The 27,623-nt window shown below is 37.7% G+C and overlaps 1 protein-coding gene and 1 long non-coding RNA gene across 2 annotated transcripts; both read right to left on the bottom strand.

Moving 5' to 3' along the window:
* Window positions 1-12,048: 12,048 nt before the first annotated feature.
* On the bottom strand, window positions 12,049-13,951 carry LOC107776061 (uncharacterized). The gene is made up of 4 exons (XR_001645872.2): window positions 13,865-13,951; window positions 13,679-13,736; window positions 13,479-13,571; window positions 12,049-12,887 (listed from the first exon to the last, which is right to left on the bottom strand). It is a non-coding gene; the product is annotated as an uncharacterized LOC107776061 (long non-coding RNA).
* Window positions 13,952-26,392: 12,441 nt separating this feature from the next.
* On the bottom strand, window positions 26,393-27,397 carry LOC142173768 (uncharacterized). The gene is made up of 2 exons (XM_075239415.1): window positions 26,677-27,397; window positions 26,393-26,562 (listed from the first exon to the last, which is right to left on the bottom strand). Exons 1-2 carry the CDS (start codon window positions 27,395-27,397, stop codon window positions 26,393-26,395), a joined length of 891 nt encoding a protein of 296 aa, XP_075095516.1.
* Between the last annotated feature and the right edge of the window lie 226 nt (window positions 27,398-27,623).

Genomic DNA, 27,623 nt, shown 5'->3' with positions numbered 1-27,623 from the left:
GCAGTTTCAATAAGATGTCTATTCTTTCTTTCAGCTACCCCATTTTGTCGAGATGTGTAGGGACATGATGTTTGATAAATAATCCCATGAGAGTTCATAAACTGCTAAAATAGGAAAGACAAATACTCTAGGGTATTATCACTACGAAATATGCAGATAGAAACTCCAAATTGATTTTGAATTTCAGCGTGGAAGGTCTGGAAAATAGAAAATAACTCAGATCGCTTTTTTATCAAAAATATCCAAGTGCACCTGGAATAATCATCAATGAAACCGACAAAGTAGCGGAATCCCAAGGTAGAACTGACCCGATTAGGACCCTAAACATCTGAATGAACTAAAGTAAAAGGTGAATCTGCTTGATTATTAAGACGCTGAGGGAAATGGGAGCGGGTATGCTTACCGAGTTGACATGACTTACACTTTAGAGTGGACAAGTGAGATAAACCAGATACTATTTTCTGAAGTTTTGACAAACAAGGATGTCCCAACCGTTTATGTAATAAATCTTATGAATTAGTAACAAGACAAGTTGTTGAAAGAAGACAAGTTGTGAGTCCATGTGATTTTGCAAGGATAAGGTAATAAAGTCTATCTGATTCATGCCCGGTACCAATGATCTGTCCTGTACTGCGTTCCTATATAAAAACAAGGTCATCAAGAAATAAAATAGAGCATTTAAGTGATTTAGCTAATCGAATAATGACTATGAGATTTAAAAGACTACCAGGAACATAGAGAACTGAATCTAAAGGTAAGGAAAGAAGTGGACTTGCTTGACCTATTTCAGTTGTCATGGTTTGAGACCCGTTGGCCATTGTGACTGTTGGAAGAGATTGAGAATATGAAATAGTAGTGAAAAGATATTTGTTACCAGAGATGTGAACAGATGCACCTGAATCAATGACCCAAGACTCGGAGAATGAAGATTAGGAGACACAAGTTACACTATTACCTGTTTGAACAACGGAAGCTATCTTTGAAGACGTATGTTTACATGCTTTGTACTAAAGGAACTCGATAAAATCTGGTAAAGAGACCATCTAACTATTCATAGTATTGGATCCCATTTTGCTACAACCAATTTCTCAAATTCTTGGCTAAATATTGTATGGTGAACCTTGGAATGCCAAATCAGAACACTTATTTTTTTCTTAGTCAGATGGAGTAGAAAATCAAGGTCTTCACTTGAAATAGAAGAACTCAATAACTCCTATGGGAAAACAGATGAAATAGCTGGGAAAACACACTTCACGACAGGAAAAACACTGTAGCTCGCCAGAAAATTCCAAATCATCGGATTGATAAAACAATTATATGGACAGGCTCAGAATCACCTCCCGAGAAACCTGTCCTGAAGAAGCTGGGCCAAAAATGGCCGGAAAAGCATGTACGTGTCGGCGCATAGATCAGAGGTCTCGCCGGAAAATTCAATGTCAGCGACTCGTGACAGGTATTCTGGAGGAAATTATTTTCGGGGTTGGTCGCCGGAGGGTGATCTGTCTCGTGGTGGTGGTGGTTTTTGCACAACACCGACAAAAAAGAACATTTAAATCGGACAGACCTGCAGTCACCGAAAAATTTTCCGATTAACTGATTTCTTCTTCCCGGAGTCGCTGGTAATTTTGCACCGCGATGAATCTCTCACGTGAGCTCTGATACCATGTGAGAATACACGAGAGAAAAATCTATTATTGATATTAATTGTAATACAATGAATCCTATTTATAAATACACATAATATATAACCTACTCTTATTACATACGGGACTGCGACTAATTACATATATATTCACATAGATATTCTAACATAATGCATTTCTTCATGGAGACTTAGAAGAAGAGGTGTATATGGAGATTCCTCATATTTGATACTACACAGAGTCAAGGTGTAACATACCTCAAAATTTTCTAACTTATGGGACACAAATAGTATGTATTATAATATCAAAGATCATATTTTGGGCTATGCCATGAAATGTTAAGTTCCTACGTGGCTGGGTACAAAAAAAACAAAAAACAAAAAAAGAAGAAAGAAATAATTGATTTATGGGCCTAAAGCCCACAAAGTGGCTTGGCAGCTAATTCACGTGAAAAAAGAACACCCACGGAACAAAGTTTCTATTATGCTTTAAGCCTTTCCTCTTTTATTTGGGTTAAGAAAAAATGGGTGATATAAAATATTATTTTAAAGGGTAAAAGTCAGACCCTTTAAACCCAATAACGGTACCCATCACCAACACCCTTTCCATCGTTTACGAAGAAAGAGCAAGACAGATGTGTAGGTCATTGTGAGAGTTCCGCAAGACCTTCTTTAGGCCACGACTGAGGTAAATATTTTTTTATGGAATGGTAAGCTATAACATCATTATACACTAGAATCTAACACCCTAATGGGGTGAATTCATAGAAAAAATTTACAAAACCTCAAAAACACCCATCAAGTACTAGTTAGGTTTTTGGTGTTATAAGATAAATTCTTTACTTTTATTGGATTGTTATAACGGGTTAAGGTTGTTAGAGATAGTAAAGTATTGTTAGAACAAGACCTCACCCCAACACTTAGAAATTTAGAAGTTGAACCTAAAGTTCTTAGAGTTGAGAAAAGATTAATACTTTGGGAAAGTTGGATAGTAATTGTGACTTATTGTTGTAGTATTTGATCGTTGAGTTGATTACAAGAATTGGAACTTACATTGTTGCTTGAAAGAAGAAATGAGATGAGCGGATATAACCCTTTATTAAATTGATTCTACTCACAAACAAACACGCCGACAAAGTATTTGATAGAATATTTTAAAGAGTCAACATGTGCTTAATTGGAACGTGTGAATACATGCTGGCTAAGTATATTCTAGTTAAAGCTTATATATTTTTCTCGAGAAGTATAATCATCTATTTTTCATATTTTTATGCTTTATTACGTGATCTTACATGTTAAAGTTTCAAGAGTTAGATAGAACTTTTAGAGATAATTTGAGTAATTTTATTTTATGGTTGTGCTATGTATACACTCAAGAATATTATTATGAATATTGATATATCACTTTCAAACAAGATTTAGACTTGAAAAGTCACAAGAAGAAGTTTTAGAAAGAAAATTTTTTTGGGAGTATCCCCTATTCTGAGAAGGGGTCATCGTCCAGGCCGAGGGTCCTGACCAAGGCGTTGACTTCCTGAAACTACTTGTGCCAAAATAGGGAGCACATGAGCTGAGTGCCTCGTTGCTGAGAATTTACTTAGCCAGGCTAAGGTATGATACATGAGCGCTGAGAACCATGAAGCGAGTGGCACCTTGTGGATTGGGCCTATTCGATCAGGTTGGGATCGAACCCGTGCCGATCATACGGTGACTAAGACAAAAATAAGTCAGAATAGTTGGAACTCCTGAAGTATGAAGTGAAGTAATTTTTTTTTAAGAAAGAAAAAGAAAAAAATTTCTTTTAGAATATTCATAAACTGCTGTTATGTAATTATTTTAGAATTGTTCTTAAAAGCTTTATATTTTTCATGCATTTAGAATCTTTGCTTGTAATGTATATTTTATTAAGATTTCGTCCCCAATCATTGAGACTCACTGAGTACAATGGATGGTACTGACGTTCTCTTTTGGGAACCTACGTTGGTCTACAGTACAACGTAGGAGCTGGTTTTGCAGGCGAGCATGCTATAGGTTAGGACTTCCCTCTCTTCCAGTGCTATTGGTGAGCTCCGCTTTTATTCGTGGAGTATTCCTTCGAGTTATCTTTATTTAGTTATTTCTTTGTTTACTTGAAGAACTAGCCAGGCAATCTTATGTCCTGAGCAGTGCGTCAGTTTATTAGTAGAGGATTCATAGACACAGTCGGTGGGTTAATATTCAGATGTTTTTGATAATAACTTAGTAGTATTTCATTGGTTACTACGAATAAAGTTTTGGAGTTGGTTTATTCTAGATATTTAAATTAATTAAAAGTATTGCCTTCTTGCATATAAAGTTCTAAGTTATAATAGATTTGATAAGCGCAGATGGTTCGCTCGGTCAAGTTTAGTGATCGGGTGCCGGTCACAGCTTGTTCAGAAAATGGGTCGTGACAAACTTGGTATCAGAGTGTCAGGTTTATGAAGTCCTAGGGGTCTATAAAGCTGTGTTAGTAAAGTCTTGTTTATGGGTTTGAAGCGCATCATACTTATAATCAGGAGGCTACAAGCATTTAGGAAAAGTCTTATTTTTTTCCATACTTTAGATCGTGCAGTAGAGCCTATCTTAAGAAATTATCTAATGTATTTGTTTCTCAAAAACTCGCAGAAATAGCTCGTACTCGCAACTCTAACACCGACACTTAGGATGCTGCTCAAGAGACTATTGCTATTATTGTGGCTCAAGGTAGAACTAAGAAGGCTTCAACTCAGAAAAGGAAGGGTAAATCCACAAAGGGGTTCAAGTACCCACGGTTAAACATGAAGAAGGGGTGGAGCATGATGAACAAATAGCTCAGGATCCAGTGCCACCCCCAACAGCAGTTCCGGCTCAGACACCTATATCTCCAGAGGTGGGTCAGATGTTTAATGCTGTCAACAGTGCAATGGAGATGCTTAAAGCCTTGATGGCCAACCAGAACGAAATAAAAGATGAGATTCTACCTCAATCAAATAGACAGAATAATTCTGAGTCCTCAAGAGTGAATAAATTTTTAAAGCTGAGTCCTCCATTGTTCCATGGTACTATAGTTGATGAAGATCCAATGTTGTGGCTGGAGGGTGTCAAGAAAGCCCTCCGAGCGATGAAGGCATTTGATGATGAAGCTGTGGAGCTGGCTGCCTACCAGCTTAGAGATGTGGCTGGCGCTTGGTTTGAGATGTGGGAAAAGGAAAGAGATAAGATGATGGTCCGCCTACTTGGGAAGAATTTGAAGAGGCCTTCATGGCTAATTTTATACCTAAAGAGGATAGGGAAGCTAAGGCTACAGAGTTTGAGCAGCTCAAGCAAGGGAATAAAAGTGTGCAAGAGTACTACATAAAATTCATAAGTTTGGCTAAGCATGCTCTTCACATGGTTAAGACAGAAAAAGCAAAGATCCGCAGGTTTGTTGGCGGTTTAGCTTACCATATTAAGGATACGACATTAGCTGCAGCGGTAAGAATAACAGCCTTCTCCTCTGTTGTGGGATTCGCCATGCACTTAGAAAAAGACAGACAACAAAGGAGAGAATAAAAAGAGTATAACAAGAAAGCCCGGACATCGGGCAGGTTTAATGGTACATCCAGCAGAGGTAGAAGGGGTTCCTCCAATAAGGATTCATTAGCACCAGCTCAGTCCGGTCATCAGTCAGGTGGTGGGTCTTCCTTCAGACGTACTCAGAGTTATGAAAACCAGTATCGCCATAATTAGAATTTTAGGACATCATCCTCACATAGCCAGAGTCATGCTGAGCAACATTCACAACAACAAGGCCTTTGTGAAATATGTAAGCGGCAACATTCAGGTCAGTGCAAACTCAAGTTTCATGGTTGCTATCATTGCGGAGACCTTGGTCCTATAAAGGCCAACTGCCCAAAGTTGCGACGTAATTTCAGTGGGGGATCAACTCGTCCTTCTAGTTCCTTAGCTACTACAGTTGCACCACCTTAGGTTCGTGGTTCTCATAATCAGGCAAAGCATGGAGCAGGCAGAGATGCAGATCGAGTTACTCAGGGAGGGAGACAATCCCGTTTGTTTGCTACACTTGATCGTCAGAGTGCAGAGGCATATGCAGAAGTTATTACAGGTATACTTCTAGTCTGCTCACATAATGCTTATGCCATAATTGATCTAGGTTCAACGTTCTCGTACGTGACTCCATACTTTGCAATTAACCTCGAGCTAGAACCTGAACAACTTAGTGAGCCATTCCTAGTGTCTACTCCAGTTGGCGAGTCAGTGGAAGCCACAAGAGTCTATAGAGGTTGTATAGTTTCAGTCCAAGGTCGCAACACCGAGGCCAATCTCATAGAGTTAGAAATGGTGGATTTCGATGTGATCATGGGTATGGATTGGTTGTCTTCCTGCTATGCCATGTTAGATTATTGTGCCAAGATAGTCAGGTTTCAATTTCCAAATGAAGAAGTCTTAGAGGGGAAGGGTAGTTCAGCATCACTTGTAGGTAAGTTTATTTCTTACCTTAAGACACAACAAATGATTGGCAAGGGGTGTCTTACCTATTTGGCTCACATCATTAATGCAAAATCAGAACCACCAGCTCTTCAATCTGTGCCAGTTGTTAGAGAATTTCCAAAAATTTTTCGAGATGACCTTCCCGGACTTCCTCCTGAAAGAATCATAGACTTTGGCATCGATCTCATGCCAAGCACTCAGCCCATCTCTATACCTCCTTATATGATGGCTCTAGCATAACTTAATGAGTTGAGAGAACAGTTGAAAGACCTTCTTGACAAGGGCTTCATCAGGCCGAGTGTTTCACCGTGGGGTGCCCCGGTCCTGTTTGTCAAGAAGAAAGATGGGTCTCTTAGAATGTGTGTCAACTATCGATAGTTGAATAAAGTTACCATTAAGAACAAGTACCTACTGCCAAGAATTGATGATTTATTTGATCAACTTCAGGGTGCAAAGTACTTTTCAAAGATAGACTTGAGGTCGGGGTACCATCAGTTGAGAATAAGAGAAGAGGATATATCTAAAACAGTCTTTAGAACTCGCTACTGGCACTATGAATTTCTAGTGAAGTCCTTCGGGTTGACAAATGCTCCAGCTGCATTCATAGACCTCATGAACAAAGATTTCAATCCATTCCTTGATACCTTTATTATCGTGTTTATAGACGATATTTTGGTATACTCTAAGAGCAAGGAAGATCATGCAGAACACCTCAGGATAGCCTTGCAGACATTGAAGGAGAATGAGCTTTATGCCAAGTTTTCAAAATGTGAGTTCCGGTTGCAGTCAGTGGCATTCTTAGGCCACATGGTATCTAGTGAAGGCATAAAAGTTGATCCTCAGAAGACAAGCAGTCAAGAGCTGGCCTAGGCCGACAACACCAACCGAAATCAGGAGTTTCTTGGGGTTAGCTGGCTACTATAGAAGGTTTGTAGGGGGGTTTTCCTCACTTGCAACTCCATTAACTAAGTTGACTCCGAAAGCAGTTAAGTTCCAGTGGTCATACGCTTGTGAGCAGCGTTTTAAAGAGTTAAAAAAGAGGTTGACCAATGCACCTGTGTTAACCTTGCCGATAGGTTCAGGTCGGTTCACAATGTATTGTGATGCCTCCAGAGTTGGTTATGGTTGTGTTCTTATGCAAGGTGGCAAAGTTATTGCTTATGCTTCCAGACAGTTAAATAATCATGAAAAAAACTACCCCACACACAACTTGGAGCTTGCAGCAGTGGTGTTTGCATTAAATATATGGCGACACTACCTTTATGGCGAGCATTCTGAAGTGTTTATAGATTACAAAAGCCTCTAGTATATTTTCAAGCATAAAGAATTGAATTTGAGACAAAGAAGGTAGTTCGAGCTGTTGAAGGATTATGACATCAATATCCTTTATCACCCGGGCAAAGCTAATGTGGTAGCAGATGCACTTAGCAGGAAGTCAATGGGTGTCCTGGCCCATCTTGCAGTACAAAGGCGAACTTTGGGTCGAGAAATTCACAAACTAGAAAATGATGGAATTGGATTGGATGAGACCGAAGAAGGAGGTATAACTGCTTATGCCTCAGCACAATTCTCTCTTGTTGCGCATGTTAAGGCTAAGCAAGACAAAGATCCGTACTTAGTGAAGTTAAAAGAAGGAGTTAGAAACAAAGAAATTATTGCTTTCACTCTAGGAAGTGATGGAGTTTTGAAGTTGAATGATCGGTTATGTGTGCCTGATGTAGATGGTCTTAGGAAGGCCATAATGGAAGAAGCTCACAGCTCGAAGTACTCTATCCACCCAAGTTCTACCAAAATGTATCTGGACTTGAAAGAGTTGTATTGGTGGAAAGGCATGAAGAAGCAAGTAGCAGATCATGTGGCCAAATGTTTGAATTGCCAGCAAGTCAAAGCCGAGCATCAGAGGCCTGGTGGCCTAGCTCAAGATATAGAGATACCACAGTGGATATGGGAGATGATTAATATGGATTTCGTAGTAGGTCTGCCTCGCACATACCGTAAGCATGATTCAATTTGGGTTATTGTAGACCGACTGACAAAGTCCACGCATTTCCTACCAGTAAAGACGACAAATTCTGCAGAGCAGTATGCGCAGTTGTACATCAAAGAAATAGTCCGATTTTATGGTACTCCAGTTTCAATCATATCTGACATAGGCCCTCAGTTCACGACACATTTTTGGCAGGCATTTCAGAAAAGATTAGGTACCAAGGTCAACTTGAGCACCACTTTTCATCCACAAACCGATGGTCAGGAATAAAGGACCACTCAAACTCTCAAAGATATGCTGCGAGCATGTGTTATAGATTTTGGAGATAATTGGGATGATCACTTGCCACTTATAGAATTTGTTTACAATAATAACTATCAGGCCAGCATTGGTATGGCTCCTTATGAAGCATTGTGTGGGCGAAGATGTAGGTCTCTAGTGGGTTGGTTTGAACCAGCAGAGATGCCGTTGATTAGTCCAGAGTTTGTTTGTGAGGCCTTAGAGAAAGTTCAGCTAATTAGAGGAAGACTAAAAGCAGCTCAGAGTAGTCAAAAATCTTATTCTGATAAGAGGCATCGTGACTTAGAGTTCATGGTTCGTGACAAGGTATTTTTGAAAGTTTCACCAATGAAAGGAGTTATGAGGTTTGGTAAGAAAGGAAAACTTAGTCCTAGATTTATCGGACCTTATGAGATTATAAAAAAGAAGGGAAACATAGCTTATGAGCTAGCGTTGCTCGTTGAGTTGTTCTCTGTTCATCCTGTCTTTCATGTGTCTATGCTTAGAAAATATATTCATGATGAGTCGCATATAATACATGCCGATACCATAGAAATTAAAGAAGGCTTGACTTATGAAGAGGTACCTATAGAAATACTCGATAGGCAAGTAAGAAAGTTGAGAACAAAAGATATAACATCGGTAAAAGTTTTGTGGAGTAATCATGATTCAAAAGAGGCTACGTGGGAGGTCAAGGAAGATATGGGGAAGAAGTATCCTTATTTATTTGAGGAACAAGGTATGTAAACCTAGGTTTGGCTTGACATTTATATTTTATTTATTAAATACAAGTTAGCATGTATTTATGTCCTTGCTAGATTACACTTTGTTGTTGAAGTAATTTAGTTTATGTTAGAGTATATTTAATTATTAAATAATTTAATACAATACATTTAATTCATTAAGGTGATTTACTTTTGCTAAAGTGTGTTGATTTAGAGTTTGATTCATTACTGTGATGTACCTCCTTGCCAGAGAGTGAGAAGTTATTTTATGAGCTATCTTTGGTTCCAATGAATGGCATGTTATGGTATATTTGGTTGTTGTTGGTGTAGTTGTAGTATTGGTGCCAGGGATATTTTTTTTGATAGTCCAATTTACAAGAAAGACTCTGCCGAAATTTCTGAAAATTTAAGTAGTTAAACTTCAAGAGTTAGATAGAACTTTTAAAGATAATTTGAATAATTTTATTTCATGCTTGTGCTATGTATACACTCAAGAATGTTATTATGAATATTGATAGATCACTTTCAAACAAGATTTAGACTTGAAAAGTCACAAGAAGAAGTTTTAGAAAGAAAAGATATTTGGGAGTATCTTCTATTCTGAGAAGGGGTCATCGTCTAGGCCGAGGATCCTGACCAAAGCATTGACTTCCTGAAACTACTTGTGCCAAAGTAGGGAGCACACGAGCCGAGGGTCTCGTTGCTGAGAATTTACTTAGCCAGGCTAAGGTATGATACATGAGCGCTGAGAACCATGAAGCGAGTGTCACCTCGTGGATTGGGCCTATTCGATCAGGTTGGGATCGAACCTGTGCCGATCACACGGTGACTAAGACAGAAATAAGTCAGAATAGTTAGAACTCCCGAAGTATGAAGTAAAGTAATTTTTTTTCAGAAAGAAAAAGTAAAGAATTTCTTTTGAAATATTCATAAACTGCTGTTATGTAATTATTTTAGAATTGTTCTTAAAAGCTTTATGTTTTCCATGCATTTAGAATCTTTGCTTGTAATTCGTCCCCGGTCGTTGCGACTCACTGAGTAAATGGATGGTACTGACGTTCTCTTTTGGGAACCTATGTTGGTCTGCGGTATAACGTAGGAGCCGGTTTTGCATGCGAGCAGGCTACAAGTTAGGACTTCCCTCTCTTCTAGTGCTATTGGTGAGCTCCGCTTTTGTTCGTGGAGTATTCCTTCGAGTCATCTTTATTTAGTTATTTCTTTGTTTACTTGAAGAACTAGCCAGGCAATCTCATGTCCTGAGCAATGCGTCAGTTTATCAGTAGAGGCTTCATAGACACAGTCAGTGGGTTAAGATTCAGATGTTTTTGATAATAACTTAGCAGTTTTTCATTGGTTACTATGAATAATGTATTGAGTTTGTTTATTCTAGATATTTAAATTAATTAAAAGTATTGCCTTGTTGCATATAAAGTTCTAAGTTATAATAGATTTGATAAGCGCAAATGGTTTGCTCGGTCAAGTTTAGTGATCGGGTGCCGGTCACGGCTTGTTCAGAAAATGGGTCGTGACACAAGGAAAGGTATACAGATTGAAGAAAGCCTTATACGACTGAAGCAATTCCCTAGAGCTTGGTTTGACAGATTTAGTAAAGCAATGATCTTCTTCGGTTACCAACAACGCAATGATAATCACACCCTCTTCATGAGACATCAAACGGATAAACTCACTCTTCTCATAATTTATGTTGATGACATAGTAATGATAGGAGATGACAAAGATGAGATGACCCGATTGAAAAAGTTGTTGGCACATAAATTTGAGATCAAGAATCTAGGAAAATTGCAGTATTTCTTGGGAATTGAGATTGCTGGATCCAAAAGAGGAATCTTTATTTCTCAAAGGAAGTATATTCTGGATATCTTGAAAGAAACTAGTATGACAGGTTGCAGACCCACATATCGCCCATTGAAAGCAATCACATGTTACAAAGCGGAGTTGGAGAATCAGTTAATAAGGAGAGATATCATAGGCTGGTTGGAAGACTCATTTATCTCTCCAACACTAGACCAAACATAGCCTATTCAGTTAGCCTGGTGAGTTAGTTCATGCATGATCCCCAACATCCTCATATGCAAGCCGTCTTTTACATTTTACGGTATCTGAAGTCTGCTCCAGGGAAATGTCTACTTCTTCAAACATGATCACCTCCAAAGAGAAGTCTTTACAGACGCGGATTGGGCTGGATCTCTAGATGACAGAAGATCAACATCCGGTTACTGTACGGTCGTAGGAGGAAACTTGGTTACTTGGAGAAGCAAGAAGTAAAGTGTAGTTGGTAGATCAAGTGCGGAGGCAGAATATAAAGTTATGGCCCAGGGTGTTTGCGAACTGCTTTGGCTACAAAAGCTACTACAGGAATTGAGATTGTCTGAAAAAGAAAAACTTTCCTTATACTGTGACAATAAGGCTGCCATCAATATAGCTCATAATCCAGTCCAACATGACCGAACAAAGCATGTGAAAATTGATCGACACTTCATCAAAGAAAAAGTTACAACTGGGTCTTGAGTTTGTTTCATGTGCCATCGAAGAAACAGCTAGCTGATGTGTTTACCAAAGGTCTCAACAAGCGAACTTCCCATACTTTGAGTTGCAAGTTGGGCATGTGCGACATCTTTGCACCAACTTGAGTGGGAGTGTTGATTAGCATGATTCAGACTTGATTTAGGAGTGTTGATTAGCATGATTTCAAGAGATTTGATTATATTTAGGAGATCTGATTTGATTTGATTTGATTTGATCACTGGATTGATAGTATAGATTTATTTTATTACCTTAATTAGCATCAGGAGCTTTGTATAAATTATCTTGCTCATGGGATGTAAACACACACATAAATACAAGAAGCCTTTTCTTCTTTTCAAAATTCACAGTAACAAAAAAGGAAGCAATTGCTGCTCGATTTCAAATATGTTCCTTTAGTCCTTTCCACATTGCACACTGCAAAATGCTGACTCCTCATTATTAGGCAAATTGATTCGTATTCAGAAAAGCCGTTAGATTGCCTTGATTACATGTCTAGCTTCTTAGGCGTGCACCAAGTTTTGGCACCTTTGTCAAGAAAAATAAGACCTGACATGATTAGAATTCTAACACAGATGTTATAAATGCATTCTTTTTGCCTCAATTCAGGTTCCAAATAAGTACTAGTTGTAGCATAAATGTCAAAGTTTACAGTCATTTGATATATTTCAGGAATCAGGCCTAATGCTAGTATTCTAAACATGGCATTTGAGGCAATAACTTTCTCTTGATTGTTAATTACCCCTTCTTCTATCAGCAAGCACCTATGTTACTGTAACCACATGGCAGGTTTTACTAGGAGAAGAGAACTACAGTGCGTGTAAGCATATTACCTCTGTATATTTATTTTGATGAAGATACCTCTGTATATTTATCACATGCACATTCGCCAACCAAAGGATTTAGTTACTGACTTCAACAACTAAGCTCCTTTCCTTTCTTCTATAGATGGTTTATCATCTGATTTTCTCAGAATCTCGATCATTTTCAAAGGAGAACATTTTCTTAGCATGGAGCAGAGGTAAAAATACTAAAATGTTTTAGGATTGAAAACTGAGTAAACATGGAAGCCCCTTTAACCAATTATTTTGAAAATCTATATACGTAAAAGAGTACAATGGATGCTTGTCACTAAGAAGACCCTGAGAACTTCTCAAATTACCTTATGATAAACGGTACAGACATTGAGGTGTCGACAGCCTCTGCACATATTTGGACTCTGCATCAAAAGAAAGAAGTCACCAGAATAATAAGTTAATAATATCTAGAACATTTTGTTAAATGAGTTCCTCTTGGTCAGGTAATAAGCTAATTCAGTTTTCTGATCCCTTTTATAATTAAGGCGATAAATGATTGTGGCCTGGGATAGTGGTGGAAGATGATAACCATGCTTAGGTCTCTACAGGAAGAACTAGTATTCAATACTAATTATGAAGGTGTATTCGGAATGAACTACACTTAGCGGGCAAAACATTCACCTCTATGAAGACAACTAAACCAAGGGGAGGGGGAGGATATATTTCAGTAGAGATTTTTATGTGGTACCAGAGAGAACAGGTTACAGAATACAATTAAGAGCCTTTTAACCTTAACAATTTCTATAAACTTACAGGACTGTGCACGAACAGAATATAATAAAAGGACACAAGGAAATGCGGGCCCTGAATGCTTAGTGGACAACACGCCATTGTGTGGAAACTGATCAGCCACATATTCAATGACTAGACAGTACTAATGCAAAATATTCAGTTCTAGCAAACACTATCTGTATTTATCCCAAGTATAACAGGATGAGACGGAGATACCTTACCTGTAACATTTGTGGCAGTTGTTGAGTTATAGTGGTCTTGAGAAGATCATTTGCAACTTCATTACGGCGCATTCATCTTCGAACAGTAATTCCCTTGCAAAATGAAGTGTAATTTAGAAGGCTGCAGAGAAAAAAGAAAGAAAAGCAATCTTTATAATTCTTACAGATGCTAGTTTTCACCTACTAATCAAAATCATTACCTGCGTATGATCTGTGTGCAGATAATACAGGAGACCATGTCCAATATGCTGCGAGTATCTAATTAAGAGAAAAATAGAAGGCAATGAGATGAATCTATGAAGAAGAACTAAAGGAAAATCTACATAGCAGTACAGCATATGCCAACAGTAGGTGAATAATTATGCAAATAGGCGGGTTCGGTGCACCTTTCTGACATTAGAAGGGTATACAGCATCACTTGAGCATTATATTCCATAGCTGTCTGCAGAATGTAATGCCAACGATAGCCTAGAGGTTAGGTGCCTAGCAAGAACATGTAAAGTGGAAAATTATCATTACTTCACAACTAAGTGGTACTATTTTGCAAATGCTCAAGAAAACTTGCCTGTCCATTTGTTGCCTTCCCAGTTTTAAATTCGAGAGGCATAATCATCTCATTATGTTTACTGGTGTTGAATTTTACATTTACTCGCAAGGATGCATCAATCATGCCTTTCAACCCATATCTTGGGGCCCATGCCATTTCTTCAATATCAAGTACCTATATTTAAGGACATCCAAAATGAAAAGAATATAAACTCAGGCACAATCTTGGTTAAAGAAAGCAATCCCAAGTGCATGTAGCTAACTGAATTGAAGCACAAATCATGTAAACCACTTGGGGAATGTAATATTAGTTAAATGTTAGATTAACATGCTCCATTGGTTGCTCATTACTAGACATCCTCTAACAATCTCGCTACCATAAACTTTACAAACACAATTTATATCTGATGTCCCATAACTCATCAATTAATGAATCTTTTCTTTTAAAAAAATCTTAACGTTATACTTTAGGAGGACAATTTACATGTACTTTCATATTCCAGTTGCGACACTACAGTATATTAAATTTCAATTTGAGGTTGCTGTGTGGAAAGCTTATCGATTATTTCTTATTTTGTTCATCACAAATCATAAATACAAAAGGACACTAATGTTAGAGATAAATGTATTAAATTGGAATGAACCATTCATAATGATCATCCTGATGTGGTTAATGCTTTGTATATCAGAAATATTTGCAACATATGCTTCTGAGAACTAACAAAGTTCGTATCTCAAGATTATTAAATTATTCAAGATGGATAGCCTTAAAAGATATAGATTGCAAGTATTAACTCAAGCCTGCATTATTAAATTGGAATGAACCATTCATAATGATCATCCTGATGTGGTTAATGCTTTGTATATCAGAAATATTTGCAACATATGCTTCTGAGAACTAACAAAGTTCGTATCTCAAGATTATTAAATTATTCAAGATGGATAGCCTTAAAAGATATAGATTGCAAGTATTAACTCAAGCCTGCATTACCAAGAAAGATAGAAGGTTCCTTACTTCAGATACTTTAATCTTCTAATTAACTCCATCTTCACTTCCAAAATCGATACTTGGGCCTTCTGAAACCTAACATAATTTAAGCTCATAAATATGTTAGGTAAACAAGGAGAGGAATTAAATCAATGTGGGAACAAATGTGAGAATGTGCACAAATTATAATCAAGATGTACTGAGAATCAAACACAAAGAACTAGCCACCAACGAAGTAGAAAATAGTGATGGACATGGCAAAAGGACACGTGTTGCCTATGTTACATGGATCCTTCAAAAAAAAAAAAAAACCACTGCACCAAAGTCGATTCAAATTGATAAGGGCATGGGTGTGAGATATCACCGCACTTGGTTAATTCACCTAGGCTGCATTGGCTACAACTATGGCCGAGAAGCATAGGTTGGCTGTGTATTTGGTTAAAATTTTGGGTTTTACATAACAACAATAACAACATACCCAGTATTAGCCCACACCGTGGGGTTTGGGAGGGTAGTGTATACGCAGAGCTTACCCCTACCTTGTGAGGATAGAGAGGTTGTTTCCAATAGACCATCGGCTTAGGAAAGCATAAGCACCACATTAATGAAAATAAAGACAATAAGGGACAATACCAAAAAGTCATATAAAAACAGAATAAAACAACGAGACAGTAAGATGATCAACAATGAAAGAAAACAATGGTTAGTCATGAAAACCTACTACCAATATAAATCGAGACTGTGTGCCAATACTACTGTTATAAACACTCTAGACTACCTACTCTACTACCCTAATCCTCAACGTCCATACCTTCCTATCAATGGTCATGTCATCGGTCAGCTGAAGCTGCGCCATGTCTTGCCTAATCACCTCTCCCCACCTTAATCACCTCTCCCCACCTCTTCTTTGTCCTACCTTTACCTCTCCGTAGGCCCTCCAATGTCAACCTCTCACACCTCCTTACCGGGGCGTCTGTGCTCTTCCTCCTCACATGACCAAACCACCTAAGTCGTGCTTCCCGCATCTTGTCCTCAATAGGGGCCACACCCACCTTGTCGCGAATAACCTCATTTCTGATCCTATCTAGCCTGGTATGCCCGCACATCCATCTCAACATCCTCATCTCTGCTACCTTCATCTTCTGGACATGAACGATCTTGACTGGCCAACACTCAACTCCATACAACGTTATTGGGTTTTACATAAGTATTCAGATAAAGTATTTTGAATTTTTTTAATTGTATGTGATATACGTATGGAATAAAAGCTTAGATATTTAAAGTAATTTATTTGTATTTGTTTTTTTCGGATGATCTCTCAAATGAATTAGACATATAAATATATATGTTATACTATACATTTATTAGTGGTATCTTAGCACCCGTACCTGACCACCTTTCCTAATTCCCCAATCCTAAGATTTAGGAGATGACATATCATACTTCTAGATCCGCACCCATACAACCACACATGTATCTATCTATCTTCAGCATGCATAAGTATGAAGTTTAGAAAAAACTCATTACAAAAATACAAAACTGCATGACAAAAACTTAAGAATGTTCAGTATGAAGTATTAGGAAATAAACTAAAAAACTTCAGCATGTTTAATTTAAAGTTTAGCAAAAAACTCATTACAAAACTAGAGACTGCAGGACAAAAACTTCAGCATGTTTAGTCTGAATTTTAGCAAATGAACTAAAGAACTTCAGCATTTATAGTCTGAAGTTTTTAGGGAAAAACTCATTGCTAAAGTACAAACTACAGGACATAACTTCAGCATCTTTTAGTATGAAATTTTAGCAAATAAACTAAAAAATTTAGGCATGCATAAGTCTCAAGTTTACCAAATTATAGTACAAAAACTTTAAAACAAATATAAGGCTGAAGTTTTAGGAAATACAGTTCAAAATCAATTCAAAAAACAAACTTAATAACTTACTTCATCCGCAAGTTCAGAAGTAGAGTCCATAAGCTCGGTAAATAACGACTTTGGAATATCAATTCCAACTAATCTGAATGGCTTGGAATCATTGCATCCGTCTTCAACCAGTCTGTAAATCTCTGCATCAATTCGCTGGCTTGATTGACATAATGGAAGGGACACCTTCGTGTAATCAGTCCTGCTTTCCAATCTTGCCCCCTTGCCTTTTGTTTAGGAATAACGTAAGGAGATTTCAAAGTTAGGCAAGATACTTACCTCAAATCACGCTAACTCAATTCACTAGTAGGTCTTTCCTCGATTATCCAATTCCGAACGGCTCAAATCTAGCAAAAACAACCTCATACTATAAATATAAACTATAGAAAATTATTTCGAACAATAAATTACGATCTTTGTAAAGAAATAAAAAGTCAACTCAAAAAGTCAAACCGGGCCCACTTCTCGGAACCCGGCCAAAATTATAAAATTCGAACACCCATTCGATAATGAGTTCAACCATCTAAGAATTACTCAAATCCGATCTCAAATTTCTTTTTAAATCCCCAAATTTTAGCCTAAGAAATTTCACAAATGTTTCCCAAATTTCTAACTCCAAAACAATAACTAAATGATGAAAACAACAATAGATTCATGTAATTTAACCAAAATCGAGTTAGGATTTCTTACCCCAATATTTTCTGCCCAGCGATTCCGCTTTTGCGACCCTTTAGTCGCATATGCGACGCCGCACCTGCGGAAAAACCATCGCAGGTGCGGTTCCCACATAACTCTAGGGGTTCTGTTTCTGCGGACAATTGCTCGCACCTGCGAATCCGCTTCTGCGGTCCTGCCCACAAGCCCTTCCCAAATTCCGCTTCTGCGGAAGAAATGCCCACGCCTACGGAGGCGCACCTGCGCCCAGGTGTCTGCACTTGCGAGCCCAACCCTGGGCTCTCCTTTTCACTTCTACGCTTCACCTTCTGCACCTGCGGTCAATCCCTCCGCAGGTGCGATGACACCAGCAGGCCCGGGACTTCAGCAATGAGACTAAGTCCAAAACTGATCCGGATTCCATCCGAATCACACCTGGGCCCTCCGGGATCTCGTCCGAACATACTATCAAGTCCTAAAATATCATACGAACACGCTCGAAGCATCAAATCACATCAAACAATACTAGAACCACGAATCGCGTATCGATTCAAGCCTATGGAACTATGAACTTTCGAATTTCGAAACTAATGTCGACTCATACCAAAACAACTCCGATTGACCTCAAATTTTTCATACAAGTCATAAATGACATGACTGGCCTATTCCAACTACCAGAATCAAAATTCGACCCCGATATCAATAAAATCAACTCCCAGTCAAACATCCCAACCTTTGAAACCTTAAATTTTATAACTTTCGCCAATTCACGCTAAAACGACCTACGGACATCCAAATCAACATCCGGACACGCTCCTAAGTCCAAAATTACCATATAGAGCTATTGGAACTGTCAAGACTCAATTCCGAAGTTGTCTACATAAAAGTCAAACTACGGTCAACTCTTTCAACTTAAGACTCCAACTTAGGGAATATATGTTCTATTTCACTCCGAAACCAAAACCAAACACCCCCGGCAAGTCAGGTAGCCACAATACAACATAGAGGAGGCAATAGATAGGGGAGTAGGGCTAAAATATTGGAGATGGCTCTAACTATGCTTTCTTTAGGTACCGTATCCTTTATATTTTTCAATTGTTTCATTTGGGTTTTACAAGTGTTAGCACAAAAATTGTAAACAATCCATAAACCATCACCTTTCTGAAAAAAAGAAGAAGACATGTTCTTGATAGGACTGCATGCTTTGTTGAACAAAGTAGCCTAATTTAATCTAAGTTTAACAAGGAGTGGACACCATTCTAAAGTTTCAAAATCACAACCCCACCTTTCCAGCGTAGTTACTCATGGCCTCAAGATAGTGTTTAACAACAATTCAGGCTTAATAAAATATGGAGCCATTTACCTCTGAACATTGGAAGGAACGTATCCAATTCAGCAGTTTTGGAATTGCATCAATCAATGTCTTGTGAGTATCATTTTCATCAACTGCAATTACCACAAGTTTGAGAAGTTTCAGCATTGAAAGGAATGGACAGTTTACGTGCTTTACTGTAGACTTGTTGTTGAGAATCATCTTTCCAGGACTTCTAAGAAAGCATGTTTCCAGATGCCAACGTAATAATTACGACTTCACAAAGTAGCAATTGGGAGAAACTTATGTTCCTCACCTCCACATGCATATAGGTTCTCAAGACTTTTCTGGAGCACTATCCTTACATAATCCTCCAAGAATTCTTGTGTAGGGGACTCTCTGATCAGCCCAGCCTGGCAAAAGCATCAGTCACTTTCAATGGCGGCATAGCTTATAGTACATGCATAGCAGTGAAAATTTAAACTATGATGGGAAATGTGCCTATGGCCATAGAAAGCAAGAAATTTTCATTCATAAAACCTGAAACATCTGATGCAATAATGTGCCAATCAATGCTGCAGCTGAATACTCGCCAGATTTTAACCTCTCATCAAGCACAGCTCGCCTTGAGCAACTGAAACTGGAAGTAAACTAACAGAGTACTCAACGTTCAAGAACAATGGAGAAAGAAGAATCATCAACTGATGGAAGCAAGACTTTGCAGACAACATGTTGAGTAATCGAAACAAACTGAAAAATAATTGCACAGACATACCCTTGTTCCAGCGACTAAAATATCTGGATGAACAATGAGAAAATTATTGTTGCGGTTTATTTCACATGATAAGTTATGCGTCCTGCTATATTTTGATGATCTGACAAACTTAATGTTAATAATCAGACTTCTGTTGTCAATAAGATGGATTTGTTTTGGCACCAAAGATTAGATCATATGCCTTATCATAAAATGCAATCTATTCCTTTCTTATCTGATAAAGTATGCAGTAAACAAAACTTTGAAAGTACAAGAGGGGGTGGGGGTTTTAAAATTAATTATTATAAGTTGAATGATTTTCCAATTAGTCGACTAGATGTAATAGCGAGATAATAAAAAGTGCAAAATTAAAATGCAGAAGTAAAATGCAGGAATTAAAGATACCAGAGTTTTTATACTGGTTCAGATTCAATGTGAATCCTAGTCAAGTCCCCTTGAGTTGCAAGGGAGTTCTCTTTCAGTGATTGAGTTTATTGAGTACAAAGTGAATGGTGTAGTTTACACCAACATCTCAGTTTCTATGTCACTCGTCTTTTCTTGATACAATGCCTTACCAGTATTTTTCTCTCTTTCTTCTCTAACTTGTTACACAACAGATCTATTAGAGCTACAATGTTTCTTTGAAGTAGAACAAAGAGAGGGTAATTGGTTTGATCAAAGTATATCTCTCTAAGACTTAAGGTTGCGTATAAATACTTTGTAGGAGACCGTTACTGAAGAGATTTGCCAACCCAAGAGACTTGATCCTCGGAAAAAAATTGATTCTTTCCAAGAATAAGGTTAATTCTCGTTACTCTTCCTTGATGTGTGGACTTTGACAGCTTTCCATTTTTAAGTCTTGATAGCGCCAGATTTGCTCCTTAATTTTGGGTCCTTCCAGTAATAGCTACTGATTGATTATCTTGTCGGATCTTCAATGCTTCTTTTCCTTTTTAACTCTTCAATCAATCTCAGATTGATTATCTCGCCGGATCGTCAGTGCTTATTTTTCTTTTGAATGCTTCATTCAATCTTTGATTGATTTCTTCCTTCAGCTTTGATTGTTTCTCTTTGTGTACTTCGATCTTGGTTGATTTCCTTGACTCCCTACACCAAAAGCAATTATATTATTTTTTTCATCATTAAAACTAAAACCTAACATTCTCCTCATTTTTGATGATTACAAAAAATTAATATGTGTAAACATCAGTTAACTTCCCTGTATTTTATTCCCCCTCAATGAGTGCAGTTGACTCCCCCTTAATAGGTGTCGTTGGGACTACTTGTTTTAGTCGACTTCTCCTGTAGTATCTATAGTCGACTCCCCCTGCAATGGATGTACCTGCACGAATATATGTATAGCCTTCTCCCCCTTTTTGACATCAACAAAGATGGGATAAAAACAACAATACACCAGATACTAAAGCAGAATTTGTAGCATGATATACATGCAGAGTAAAACAAAAAATCATCCAATGCCTGGTTATCTAGTCCAAAATAGCACAGCAAAAACATTTGTTTGAAACGTCCAAGCTAACGACGCAAGAAATAAGTAAGAGTATTGCAAATCGCTTCCTTCAGTTGATCAAAGCTAGCGTTAGCTGAGACAGTCACTCCATCAAGCATGTCGTGTTCTTCCTTGAATGCCTTGACTGCGTTATCCCTAACTCTGAGAATTGCAACCCTTATCTTTGAAACATCAGACCATGTCTCTTTGGAGATTGCATGAATGTCCCCAACAATGGACTGAGTGGCAGCAAGAAGATCTTTGATGGCAGTCAGCTGGTTGTCAATGGCAGTCAGTTTCTCAGCAAGGTCAGGATTACTAAGACGGTGCTGGGAAACAGAGGCTTTGGTTTTGGAATCAGGTTGAACATGCTTGACCTCACCTTCCTGTTGCTTAACCCATGAGCCCTTCACACACATATCCCATACTAGAAAACGCCCTAGAATTGTAAGATTTTGAAACAGAGACAAAGGGATATTCAGAGATAGAGATATTATGAGCTTCCAAAATGTGAGTGATGGTCATGCCATAGGGCAGACTAGTGGGATCATCAGCACTTTCAATCATAAAATTTATGATCTAGGAGGATAATTTGATGTAGAGTTTGGTCACAAGGCAATAGACAAGAAAGGTATCTCTTTGAGAGAAGGTGGAGAAGGAGCCAGTACGATGGAGCAAGGTAGTTGCAACAATGTGGGCTAGAACACGAGTTTCAAAGCTAACATCACTTAGACCTAACTAGTTCGGGAGGGATTAATATGAACACTCAACAATACAACGTTTTGCTTGATCAAAGGTGATTTCAAAATCATCAGGCCAAGAATTTTTGAAAGCATGGGAAAACAAGAACACTTACACTGAAAAATTGAGTCAAACATGGCATAATCAAGAACGATGCGCTTTCCTAACACTAAGGATTCCAACTTGTCAAACATACTAGAGCGAAGATTGGCATAAAACATTCTTACTAGGGGTTCATAGACTTTAGGAGGGGGAACCTAAAAGAATTTTGACCAGCCTTGATAAACAAACAGATCATTTACCTTACAATTTAGGGCTTCCATGTCATCAAGGTCGACTACTTTGCCATGAGCGATTGGCTTGTCTTTCAGAGCAATAAAAAAATCCTTGTTTGGAGAATCCCAGAAATTTAGGTCAGATTCTAAAGAACTTAAGAGATCTATTTTCGATTTTTTTGGAGTAAAGGATTTAAAAGGTTCTTCCAAAGGTTTTTTTCCTAGGGCTTTTTCTTATAGAGAATGAGAATGATTTGAGAGTTCTGCCTGAGATGAGGCAAAGACTTCTGAGTGGTCGGATCCTAGGTCTACTTGTTCTGGAGGCTGGGAAGAAGGTTTCGCTCTAGAGCGAGTATTTTTCCTGGTGGAGGCTGAGGGATTTTTAGAGTGTTTAGCCATGGAAGTAACTAGTTGAAGAGAGTTTTGGAGTGGGTTTCTAGGTGATGAGAATGCTGGAGATTGGAAGAGGGTTTCAGAGATTAAAAGAATGGGTTTCTGACCATTGTGTACAGGAAAGGAAAGGGTGTCAGTTGAACATGCGTGATGATTGGTTTTCCTTTATTGAACGCTGCAACTGATGTGAAAAGAGAGGAAATTCGGAGGTGCTATTAATGACTATGAAAAGACAAAGTTTAAACATTAGGCATACAAAACATAAAAATATCATATAGGTCATAATATTAATGATCAATGGAAATAATACCAAGTAATTCTCTTAAAAAGAAAAATCCGTCTTCAAGTAAAGGTTTAGTAAAAATATCTGCTAATTGATCAGTAGTTCCAATAAAAGATAATTTTATATTTCCCTTAAGAACATGATCTCTAATGAAATGATGCTTGATGTCTATATGCTTTGCCCTAGAGTGATGCACAGGATTTTCTGAGAGATATATAGCACTAGAGTTATCACAGAAAATTGGAATGGGTTTAAAGAATAGTTCATAGTCACCCAATTGATGAGACATCCATAGTAATTGTGCACAACATTGTCCAATGGCGATATACTCAGCCTCAGTTGTGGATAGTGCAACCGATCCTTGCTTTTTACTGTTCCAAGATATCAGTGCTTTTCCAAGTAATTGATATGTTTCGCTGGTGCTTTTTCTGTCTTCCTTCTCACCTGCAAGATCAGCATCTGAAAGACCTTCTAGTTAAAAATTGTTAGAGTGTGGATACCATAATCCGTGAGAAATAGTTCCAATGAGAAATCGAATAATTCTCTTTACTGCAGTCAGATGTGATTCTTTAGGAGCTGACTGAAACCTGGCACATTTACAAACACTAAACATAATATCTGGTCGACTAGTAGTTAGATAAAGAAAAGAGCCAATATTCCACGATATTTAGTTTCATCAACTGGATTTCCCTGTTCATCTTTGTCAAGACTTATTGAAGGACTTATTGGTGTGCTAATAGATTTAGCATTACTCATACCGAACTTCTGAATCAACTCCTTTGTGTATTTTATCTGACATATAAATGTTCCTTCTTCAGATTGTTGAATTTGAAGTCCAAGAAAGAACGTTAGCTCTCCCATCATACTCATTTCAAACTCACTTTGCATACGATTTGAAAATTTCCTGCACAGAAGAGGATTAGCACTACCAAAAATAATATCATCAACATAAACTTGAATAATGAGATTACCTTCCGATGATCTTTTAATAAAAAAGGTAGTGTCTACTTTACCTCTTGTAAATCTATGATCAATAAGAAATGAGCTGAGTCTTTCGTACCATGCTCGTGGAGCTTGTTTAAGTCCATACAATGCTTTGGTCAATTTATACACATGGTAAGGAAACTTTGAATCTTCAAATCCAGGGGGTTGTTTTACATATACCTCCTCCTCAATGAAACCATTTAAAAAGGCACTTTTGATATCCATCTGGAAGAGCCTAAATCTTTTAAAGGATGCGTATGCAAGAAGAATTCATATTGATTCCAGTCGAGCTACTAAAGCAAAGGTTTCATCGTAGTTGACTCCTTCCTATTGTGAGTATCCTTGAGCTACTAATCTGGATTTGTTTCTTACAACCTTTCCATCCTCATTTAGCTTATTTATGAAAACCCATTTTGTTCCAATTACATGAGCGTTTTCAGGCTTAGGCAGCAGTTTCCACACTTAATTTTTGTCAAATTGATCTAGCTCTTCCTGCATTGCTTGTAACCAGCTTGAGTCTTTCAGAGCTTCCTCTATTTTCTTTGGTTCAATATGGGAAATCAGTGCTATGTTTGCTTTCTTCTTGAGAGCTCCCCTGGTTTTTATTCCTTCACTTGGGTCTCCTATGATAAACTTTTGAGGATATTCTGGTTCACCTCTCCATTCATTTGGATGAATTATACTTGTATGAGTAGTTGACTCCTTCAGAGATTCTTATTAATTGTTGCTAATCTCATTAGTTAACTCCATTACACCATCAGGTTTATTAGCCGACTCTTGAGATTTGCTTGTCTCCTGAATTTTTTGAATTTGATCGTCATCACCTGCAATAATTTCTTTCTCCGCCGAAGTGTTATTTTCACCAAAACTAACATATATTGATTCTTCTACACATAATGTGCATTTATTATAGACTCTAAAGGATCTACTATTTAATGAATAACCCAGAAAAATACCTTCGTCACTTCTTGGATCGAATTTTCCAAGATTGTCCTTACCATTATTGTGAATGAAGCACTTGCTTCCAAATGGATGAAAGTAACTTATATTGGGTCGTTTACCTTTCCACAATTCTTAAGGTGTCTTCTTTAGTATGGGTCTTATAAGGCATCGATTAAGAATATGACATGTTGTACTTACTCCTTCTCCCAGAAGTAATTTGGCAACGAATATTCTAGTATCATTGTTCTTGCCATATCTTGTAAAGTCCTATTTTTTTGCTCAACAACTCCATTCTGTTGGGGTGACCTTGGAGCAGAGAAATTGTGGGTGTATCCTTGATCATTACAGAAATATTCAAATGCCTGCTTTCAAATTCTCCTCCATGATCACTTTGAATTGTTGTAATAAGATACCCCTTTTCTATTTCGACCTTTTTACAGAATATCTCAAATTTTTCAAAGCTTCATCTTTGTGAGATAGAAAAATCACCCACGCAAAGCGTGAGTAATCATCAACAATAACAAAGGCATATAATTTTCCTCCTATGCTAGCAGTTCTAGTGGGTTCAAATAAGTCCATATGAAGCAATTGCAAGGGCTTTGAAGTAGATACAATATCGTTGTTTTTGAAAGAATTTCTAGTTTGTTTACCAATCTGACATGCATCACATACATGATTTCTAGAGAAATTGAGTTTAGGTAAACCAATAACTAAATCATGCTTGGAAAGTTTCTCTATCAGATGCATGCTTGCATGACCAAGTTTCTTATGCCATAACCATGGATCATCAGATATGGATGTTTAACAAATATGACCATCTATATTTTCAAAACCATCAAGAATATAGACATTTCCATACCTTTTACTTGGGAGGATTATTTTACCTGTCTCATCTTCAATAGCACAACCTGTTTTCTTGAACTTTACTTCATACCCTGAGTCGCATAGCTGACTTATACTCAGAAGACTGTAGTTAAGTCCATCAACAAGATAAACCTCGGTGATATCACAGTTTTTATTAAAAGGAACTGTTTCGATACCGACTATTTTTCCTTTTGAGTCATCACCAAATTTGACACTTCCTCCATCTATTTTTGTAACTTCTTTAAACATGTTTTTGTCACCTATCATGTGACTGGAACACGCACTATCTAAGTACCATTTTCCTTTGCTACTTCTTCTGTGGTGTTCCTGCAAAACATAATTATCACTTCCTTTTAGGTATACAAGCTTGCTTGGGTCCTTGTTGGTTAGTATGATTGGACTCAGGATTGGTTTTGGGTTTCCAAATCCATCCTGAGACATTTGATTTACGAAATCGACAAAAAGAATATTTATGTCCACTTTTGTTACAGTAGTGACACGTAAGTCCTGATCCATTTTTGGATCTTTCATTTGTGTTAGTACTAGTGGACTATGTTCTGGCTGGTCCTTCTCCAGTTGACTTGTAAGTCGCCTGGTTTGACTTGACAGAACTATGAGTGGTGTATTTGCACATGCCATTGAGTTGCATTTGCAATTTCTGAAACTCATCTTGAAGTACTTATTTTTCAATTTAGCATACTTCAAGCTTGAGTTTCCAGTCTTTTACTTCTTTGTTGAGTCTCTTTAGTTCATTCATCATTTTTTGACTCTTTCAAAGTAAGGTCAACAATATCCTGCAATTCATTACATCTTTCATAGTTATAAGATCTTACCTCGCTTGTTTCACCTCGCTCCATGAAACAGTTCTCATTGTCATCTTTGCATTTGTCATCTGAAGTGTCCTCATCTGTCCAGCACCCTGAGAGTTTGTTCATGTCATTTTCTAGAATTGTCATGAAATATAGATTTGCTATCTCTTGTTCTGAACTGTCTTCATCACTCTAACTTCCAAATTATTTGTTCTTGTTAAAACCTCTGGAAACCTTTCTTTTAAGATCAGGACACTCAGCTTGAACATGCCCAAATCTTCCACACTCATAACATTTGCCATCATTTTTGTCTTGTTCATTATATTGCCTAGTTCGCCAGGGTGGTATCCTGCCTCTTCTTGTATTCTTGTATCTCCTCATTAAACCATCCATGTTCCTTGATACCATGGCAATTTCTTCTTGAAGAGATTCAGGGTCGTCATCAATATCATTGTCTTCTCTTTCAGTTGTAGCCTTGAAAGCAACTATTTTCTTCTTTTCTTCTTGGTTTGCTTTCTTGATATGAGTTTTCTCAAAGGCTATAAGTTCTCCTCGAAGTTCATCGTATGATAATTTGTTCAAATCCTGTGATTCAAGGGTAACTACTTTTGTCTGCCAAGTAGTGGGTAGACTTCTCAAAAGTTTCCTAACTTGATCACCACTTGAGTATGGTTTGCCAAAAGCTTTTAGATTGCTAATGATTTTGCTAAATGTGGCAAACATCTCTTCAATGGATTCTCCTTCTTTCATCTGGAAGAATTCGTAGTCATGAACCAACATGTTGATATGGGTTTCTTTCACTTTACTGGTTCCTTTATAAGTAACTTCAAGCTTATCCCATATCTCTTTGGCTGTATCGCAACTGGATATTTTCTCATATTCCTCACTACTTATAGAATTATAAAGAAGATTCCTTGCTTTAGCATTAACTTGCACATCTGCCATTTGTTCATCAGTATATTCATCTATATCTTCAGGGTTAGCAGGTGGTTGAGTAGTAGCCGGCAAAGGATAGTTCCCCTTTTTGATAATTCGCTAGACCTTGATATCATAAGACTTTGTGTATATTTCCATACGCATTTTCCAGCGAGAGAAATGTTGTCCATTGAAATATGGTGGCCTTACTTGCGATGTTCCTTCTTAGAAGAGTGCTCCCACAATAACTTGATTA

This window comes from Nicotiana tabacum, chromosome 19 (genome assembly GCF_000715075.1).
Source record: "Nicotiana tabacum cultivar K326 chromosome 19, ASM71507v2, whole genome shotgun sequence".
In the NCBI taxonomy this organism is placed as follows: Eukaryota; Viridiplantae; Streptophyta; class Magnoliopsida; order Solanales; family Solanaceae; genus Nicotiana; species Nicotiana tabacum.
The sequence above is the reverse complement of the archived record's forward strand: the minus strand, read 5'-3'. Positions and strand labels throughout refer to the sequence as shown.

What these genes read in the sequence shown, in the direction of transcription:
- LOC142173768 (XM_075239415.1), bottom strand. Translation starts at nt 27,397, where the DNA reads ATGGCAGATGTGCAAGTTAATGCTAAAGCAAGGAATCTTCTTTATAAT. An exon ending in TAAAAGAAAGGTTTCCAGAG is followed by an intron (nt 26,563 to 26,676) that starts GTTTTAACAAGA and finishes ACAAACTCTCAG; the next exon opens with GGTGCTGGACAGATGAGGAC.